This window comes from Lottia gigantea, assembly GCF_000327385.1.
Source record: "Lottia gigantea unplaced genomic scaffold LOTGIsca_9, whole genome shotgun sequence".
Lineage (NCBI taxonomy): Eukaryota > Metazoa > Mollusca > Gastropoda > Lottiidae > Lottia > Lottia gigantea.
In genome coordinates, this window is record NW_008710950.1 from 3,995,287 (window position 1) to 4,003,279 (window position 7,993).

The window sequence follows — 7,993 nt, forward strand, 5'->3', positions numbered from 1 at the left end:
TTTGCGATTGAGTCTGTCTAAAATGTGGTATTTTAAGAGAGTTCACATAGTTTGATTAACTTTTCTTTACTGACGGACTGACTTGTAATGAATAACAGTTCTTTGACGCTTCTGACGTGTTTTCATTTCTTTGACGCATCTGACGTGTGTACTGACGTATTGACGTGTGACGAAGACCAGTTCTTGGACTTGTCTACTGACGTACTGATGTTTTTACCTACTGAGGTGTGTTTAAAACTCGACCTAAACGTTTTAAGGCATACTTATACTTTCTGGAACACCTGAGGTCACATTGCGATTGAGTCTGTCAACAATTAAGGCAGTTGTTTTAAGAGAGTTCAAATAGTTTTAAAAACTTTTCTTGACTGACTGACTGAAGTATAACAGTTCTTTGACGCGTCTGGCGTGTTTTCATTTCTTTGACGCATCTGACGTGTGTACTGACGTATTGACGAAGACCAGTTCTTTGCCGTGTTTACTGACGGTTTTGAGTCTTAACCTACTGGAATGTGTTTAAAACTCGACCTAAACGTTTTAAGGCATACTTACACTTTCTGGAACACCTGAGGCCACTTTGCGATTGAGTCTGTCAAGAATGTGGTATTTTAAGAGAGTTCACATAGTTTGATTAACTTTCCTTTACTGACGGACTGACTTGTGAGGATAACAGTTCTTTGACGAGTCTGGCGTGTTTTCATTTTTTTGACGCGTCTGACGAGTTTACTGACGTATTGACGTGTGACGAAGACCAGTTCTTTGACTTGTTTACTGACGGAAGTTTTGATGTTCCGACCGTGTGATGAAATTTCGGCCCAAACGTATTGACGCACACTTAACCTTTCTAGAATACCTGATGCCACACAGATCTTGAGTTTTCGAAAAAAAGCAGCCCTTTGAGAAAGTTCCTATTGTTCATGCGTTTTTTACAAAAACTCTGTAAAGAACGAACAATATTGGCAATTCCTACTGTTTTGACGTGTTTACCGACGTGTTTATTTTCATAACAGAATTTTCTAAATGATCTTTCGTTTTTCGTTGAAATATATTGAAATGCTGTATCATTGACGTGTCCATTTTCAAAATATCGTTTTTATTTCGTTTTGTGATTAAAAATAATATGATTCTTGATTTTATAAGGTAGCATCGACGTGTGACGTATTTGACGTGTTGACTGACGTACTGACGTGTGACGGAGAAACAATTGGAGTCCAACATGAAAATACTGGATATGAACATTCTTGCGTTGATTTGTTATGAAACATGTCTGGTGTTAGCTTGTCTATTTGGAGATACATTTTTAAGTGTAATGCCCATGAAAACAGCCTCAGTCAAAAAACAGTCAAATTCTACAGAGCCATACAGGGATACTGATAATTTTAATTTGTGGAAAAGATCCTTCGTAGACAGTTTAACTCATGGACTTGTTGGTTTATTTTCATGGGCAATTGTGATAAATTTTGTGTTCAAGGGGTTAGATGTTGTTAGCTTGCTTATGAGTTTTGTCGTTGCAGTTTCTATAGATTTGGACCATTTCCTAGCTGCTAAATCACTTTTTATTCAGGTGATATTCTTTTTTATCAAATTGTTCAATTTATTCTCCATTACACTGAAATACTGATGTGTGGCTTAAGAGCTACAAAATTACTTGAAGTTGTCTTTGGATTGAAAATATAAAACTACTGTAATGAATTCGTTATTTTATCGGGAATTGCATTTTATAAAGCTCTACAAGATGGTAATTTGATTATCATCAATACTACATCTCTTTAAGTAGCAATGACTTTGTTTGTATATTTAATATATGAATTTATTTTTTTTCCCCTATATTTTTAGGATGCTCTGAGTCTATCTGAACGTCCACCATTTCATGCCTCCACTATAGTAATAATACTAGCAGCAACTTGTTGGTTAATAGGTTACATTCTTCATCTCCATTGTAGTAAAATATTAGGACTTTTATTTTTGTCATCTGGATTTTCACATCATATAAGGGATGGTTGGAGACGTGGGTTATGGTTTCCACCATTGGGCAGTACACAACCTATTCCTTATAATTTATATATTGTATTAATTCTGATATTACCCTTGTTTATCAGATATCTGTATATTAATACTATTGTTGTTCAGATTAAATAGTCATCATACTTTTCTTGTTCTGGTAATCTTACATGATGTATTTCGTGTTTGGACATCATTAGCAAACGGAATCCTAATGGTGAGTACAATAAACCTGACCTGTTGGATGAGTTCAAGTTCTTGCACTCCAAGGCTTAGAGATTGAAAAAAAAAAAGACTTGTTTGACCAACATTTTTCTTGAAAAATATATTTTAATAAAATAAATTAAAATAAGAAAACATAATAACGTGAAATGCTAAAAAATATTTTGATTTGATTAGATAAATAAAATGTCAGTGTCATAATTTCAATTAGTAAGATACCAATCATTGTATACCAATGATATCATAGAATGTATAAAGTTAACACAGAAATAATAAGCCTTCCCAACCATATTACCTGGAATACTAATTCTAAATACAGTTATGTTGACCAGAATATGTCTTAAATAGTTTTAGCCAAACAATATGTACAAAGAAGGTAGGATTTTCTTGTAACAAACAAAATTTGTCATACACTCTCTGGTCTTTTTAAATGTAGAAATTTACAGATAGAATTACAAGATTTGTGAACATTCTTCCAAAATTTATTCATACCATCTTCTCTATGATCACCCATACTAAATTTATCAATACCACATGTGTGGAATAGTGGATCAGTTAAATAAATAATGCCTGATTTATCATTGGGCAACCATCCCTGTATATCTACTATCATTAATGTACCTTTTGACTCAATGTAGGAGAAATGTGATAATGCTGTTGCTAAATCTTTAGCATTAAACTTATCCTCTATTGCATTATTAATATAACTCCAATTATTTGTCAATTTATTAAATGTTCCATGAAGATATGGTTCCACATTAATCCAATCTGACAAAGTTCCATCTGATGTCAGTAATTGTAAATGGAATGCTGGTAAGAACTGAACTCTAAGTTTGGTAGTACCAGGATAGGTTAATATAGCATCATTGAACTTAGTAACATAATAACCAGCTACCATTTGACAAATAACATCTTGCATATAACATACTGGTGGCTTCTGCTTACGATATCGTTTACACACATATCTAAAAAAAACAAAGACTTGAACTGACTACATTGTAATTAAGGCAATAAAGTCATTTGTATTTTAGTATGACTTCTTCACAATAAAAATTGACACCTGATATGTGTATTATTAACTGAATTATTAACTGAACATATCTTTAAAGCCTTTAAAACAAGCAGCTAATTCCTACCTAATTTCTAGATAAATTATCTTTAACCTAAATTAGTAATTGAATTTCAGTAACTCTTAAATAGTTTTTGGAGAGTTGTTTCAGACTCATTGCTAACCCCTCAGAATTAAATCACCAGGGATGAAGACTTCATGAAGTCCATCTACCACCCATAATACAGAATATGTTGACTCACCGGCCCAATGGCTCATCTTGATGAAGAAAACTGACTTCATAAACATCTCTGAAATTACCCATCTTATCTTCAGCTAAACTGACAGGTTGACCAATATAGGCTAATGTACTCTGTGGTCTCCACGTACCATTTACAGCATTGTAGGATAATACCTGGGCTCCTTAAATCATATTTATCAAATATATTCCTTTAAATTGTCAATTTATATTGTAAATGTTCATTTTTGTTAAAAAATATTTAAGTATCTTATGAATCTTTTAAATAAGTGTGCCTTTTAAAGGCACAGTTGCACCAATTTTGGGGGGTTGATTTGAATGTTGAATATATGTCAATAGTCTTCAGAAGTACTAGAAATGTTAAAAATCACATAATTCCTTTAAAAATACTAGGAATTGTACTCACTATTTCTATATATATATGTCTTTTCTATATATCACAGAGTATCTTAAAATGACGAGTCTTCATTTTAACATTCTATTTTTGTCAATATCAGACAAGAATCGTGCCTTCTAGAGTGTTTACAAGCAATAGTGGAAGTGGTGTCAACAATATACCTTCCATATTTCATTTAAGTGAATAAAAATCATCTGATATTTATTTTGTAGGAAAATGATCATTTTACTCACTTGAAACTATTTTTGATTCTTCTAGTTCAGGAAGCTCCCAGTTTGTCAGATACTCAGATGTTGATGAAGCTGAGGAACTACTCCCAAGATGAAGATCTTCAAGTTTTTGAAGAATTTCAGGTTTCTCAATATCTATCAATGGCACCAAATACCTATCACTGGATGTATCAGATTCAGAAGTTTCATCAGAAAAAACACTGGTAGTAGTTGCAGAGAATAAAGATGATTCATCACTGGATGACATTGGTGCAGAATCAGTGTTGTCATGACTTAAACCATCATTAACAGCAGATTGATTGTTAGAAATTGACTCATCAATTTGAAGGTCTTCTTTTCCTACTAATTTTGAAGTATATGAAATCCCCTCCGGTTTTTTTGACAATGAAATAACTGAATAATCTACTAATGAAATTTCATGAGGGTTTTCTAACATTTCAAAACTTGAACCAACTTCACCAGACCAATTAGAAGCACAAAATACCTGGAAATTTTCAACAACATCCCCAATATAATCACGGTTAAATCTAGGAAGGCTAGCTGGAACTGTATGAAATCTTTTCTTATTATCTTCATCATTATGAGACTTTATAGAGGGCTGAGTATTTGATTTTAATTTCATATTACTTGTTCTTATATCAACCTTATTTGCATTGGTTGTATTTAATACTTCTGGCTCCTTAGATATTAATGAATCACCTTCCTTTATTTTATCAAGACCTAATATAGTCAAAACACCATCTATATACTTAACAGTTTCAGCATTTTGATAGAATTTTTTATTTTCTTTACATTGACAGATGTGTTCATAAAGTTCTATACAGAGTTGTTCTAGGTATTTAGAAAGAATTCTATCTTGTTCAAAATTAGAAAAGGACAATGTCTGACTGATCGTAAAAACAGATTTTGTAAATTCTAGGAAATTTTCATGCATCTTGAGTGAGTTGGCATCATTATGAAGATTAAGACATTGTTTAACATCTGATAAAATAGTTTGGAACATATTATTCTTTTTCATCTCAGACTCTATCTGTTTAGCATACATCAGCAAACATTCATTACCAAGCAACTGCAATAAAATCACAAATAGAATTATTTTTCAGTCTAATTATATTTATTTTATATTTAATTGATTTAAAATTTAAATAAGTCCATCCAAAAACTATTTTATGTTCCCTAACCTGATTTTATTTTTCAAAATTGAAATTTTAAAAGAAAACGTCTAAAACCCAATACAGTATGTAAAATTTCATCTATCCCATTCAACTAGTTGACTGCAAACACATATCCAGCCCAATACCTTTTGTGACATTATCAGAAATTCTCACCCTAACAAAATAAAAACATGTTATATTTAGGCATGAACAATACCTGATGCCTGACAGTAAACAGAGTTTCTGCAAATCTTTTATTTTTTATTCTCTCCATTATATCTACACTCAGTTGATATCCCTCAGCATATGGATGGTTACAGACAAAAAACTTTGGGAATTTTGTCTTTACAGCTTTATACTCCTTTATTGTCAATTTAGACATACATCTTGTTAGTAAATTGTAGGAATAACTAATGCCTTTATTATCATCTAACTTCTTAAATAGATCTACAGATTCAACTAGAGGTACTATAGCTTCATTCCAAAGACCTGCAAATAATGTTCAGAATACAGATTTGTGCTGTAATTAGGGCTGCAAAGATTCTTGAAGTTGCGATTCGATACACTAAGCTTATACGATACTCATCCAACAATACGATTTATTGCGATAATTATTGTGATTCATTTATTAGAGAAGGAAAGAGAAAAAATAGTAGAAATTTGTCACTATTAAGAACTTGAGAACCTTTAGAAGTAATGAATTGTGAGAAGTCAGAAAGCATTTTGGCAAATTTTGATGTGAAAAGTATAATTGGAAGGGTTATGTGTCATTTGTTAATAAAGGGAGCTAAGAATTAATCGTGTCAATACATCACGATTAATTTTATCCAACGCAATACATGGATAAGAAGGAAAGAATTGCGGTTCATTGATTCATCCCTTTAAATCATGTTTAATTTGATTTTGACTGAAGTTTGTCTTTTTGATTACATGCCAAAGTTTAACTACAAATACTCATAAATTTTTACATTTCTAATAACTTTACATATTTCTACAGTGTTTCCCTTTGAATAAGATAATAAATATTCATGATGTCACGTGATTCTCAAATCTGCAAATCAACATGGTTAAAATTTTTTGTAAATATGAACAAACATAAGTTATTTATAACGATACATAAGTACGTGGAACGCTAATGGTCAAAATCATGAAGAGGTTATTTGTACTTAAATTATATTGGTACCTATAATACCATGTTAGTGGAGATGCTATTAGTTCTATAATAATGCATCTTACCTAAATTATGATAAATCTGTCCTTTTATCTGAACACAAACTGCTTTAACATTAAAATATTGATTCTCTGTTTTATAATTCCAATTATGCTCTAAAATGTCAAAGCCATTGAGATAAAATATACTATCTTTATCATTCATCTTGAATAGCGATATAGCCTATATTGTCTGAAATGAGTACCATCTCTTTTTATTCTTCATTCTCTTTATGTTGGTATAGTCTCATAATAATGGTATCTCGTTTGAATGAAATTGTTATTTATGCCAAAGAACAATTTCATATTGAATAGTGGTGAAAAAATTAATTCAATGATCAATGTGTTGAAAACTTTTAATGCTGATGTTAAGATAACATGAAATTACAAGCTTGTTTTGTAAACCTTTACCTTTATTTTCTGTAATATTAATTACAGACATGGCCCCATGAAGGTCTCCTGTATCTTTCATCCAACGAGCTTTTCTGAGCATAACTTGAGGACTAATAGGGGTGTCAGGTAGTTCATTTAATATAAAATCAGATATTTCAAATAAATGTTGTGATCTGTTGAATCTATAGGATATTCTATCAACAACAAATATTAAAGCTGATGTTAATGTATATTCTTCAGAATCTAACGAATGTATCAATATACTCTGAAGTAGAAAATAGATTCAAAAAAAACAATCATTAACCAATTACTGCTAAGACATGCTACACATACATTATTTGCCCCATTAAAGAGTGTGTGGATAATAGATCTGAAACAAGAGACAGAGTCCTATATTCTACTGTTTTACAACTGCCCATGAAAATAGCAACACATTATATGACCACTGTGTCTCTATGATCTGTGTTACAAGGGGCACAATAAAACCTGGATGTACACAGGGACTGTTGGACTAAACTACTTACATACAATAGATGAATCTGTGTACAGTCATCAATGTGATGATTTTTGTGTAAAAAATCATCAGAAGTCACTTCATTTGACATAAATGGTTGTTTTTGTTCTAGTGCAGAATGAACCTCTTTAACAAATACTTCTGGAAGAAAACCTATCCACTGCATTAACATTTCATAATTTGTCTGTTTTTCCTTGGGTTCAACATCTAACAGAGTTTCTGAAATAAAAGGGTCAATTTGAGGCTAATAAATTTCCAGAAAGGATTGTTGATTCATTTTAACTCTTCTAAGTGCTACCAAATAAAATGAATGAAAAGAAACAACCATATTTTACAAGGGTGACAACTTTAATTTATGAGAGTTCAATTTACCAGATTGACATTGCTCTCACTAGAATTATCCATATCCCTTTACAGATATGTCCAATTTGATAATAAAAAAAGATTCAAGGTCTCACCAGACATGTCCACCCAACCAGTCTGTCGTTAGGGTGGGGTCCGTGGGGGCTGGGCCCCAGCAAGTGAGAATTAAGCCCCAGCAAAACCTTCTTCAGTTCAGAAGAGATTAT

General features: G+C 31.8%; 2 protein-coding genes across 2 annotated transcripts; one reads left to right on the forward strand and one right to left on the reverse strand.

Annotated features, from left to right (window-relative positions):
- Positions 1-1,213: 1,213 nt before the first annotated feature.
- On the forward strand, positions 1,214-2,149 carry LOTGIDRAFT_229868 (hypothetical protein; the record flags this gene model as incomplete). The annotated part of the gene is made up of 2 exons (XM_009068422.1): positions 1,214-1,561; positions 1,834-2,149. 2 exons carry the CDS (start codon positions 1,214-1,216, stop codon positions 2,134-2,136), a joined length of 651 nt encoding a protein of 216 aa, XP_009066670.1. The 3' UTR covers positions 2,137-2,149.
- A 164-nt stretch (positions 2,150-2,313) lies between these two features.
- Positions 2,314-3,674, reverse strand: LOTGIDRAFT_184684 (hypothetical protein). Its single transcript, XM_009068423.1, has 2 exons — positions 3,532-3,674; positions 2,314-3,185 (listed from the first exon to the last, which is right to left on the reverse strand). Exons 1-2 carry the CDS (start codon positions 3,591-3,593, stop codon positions 2,627-2,629), a joined length of 621 nt encoding a protein of 206 aa, XP_009066671.1. The 5' UTR covers positions 3,594-3,674; the 3' UTR covers positions 2,314-2,626.
- Positions 3,675-7,993: the final 4,319 nt, after the last annotated feature.

Bases quoted from the DNA above. Each gene is read 5' to 3' on its own strand.
- LOTGIDRAFT_184684 (XM_009068423.1), bottom strand. From the start codon at position 3,593: ATGGGTAATTTCAGAGATGTTTATGAAGTCAGTTTTCTTCATCAAGAT. The intron at 3,186-3,531 runs GTGAGTCAACAT...TGTTTTTTTTAG, and splicing joins CAAGATGAGCCATTGGGCCG to ATATGTGTGTAAACGATATC.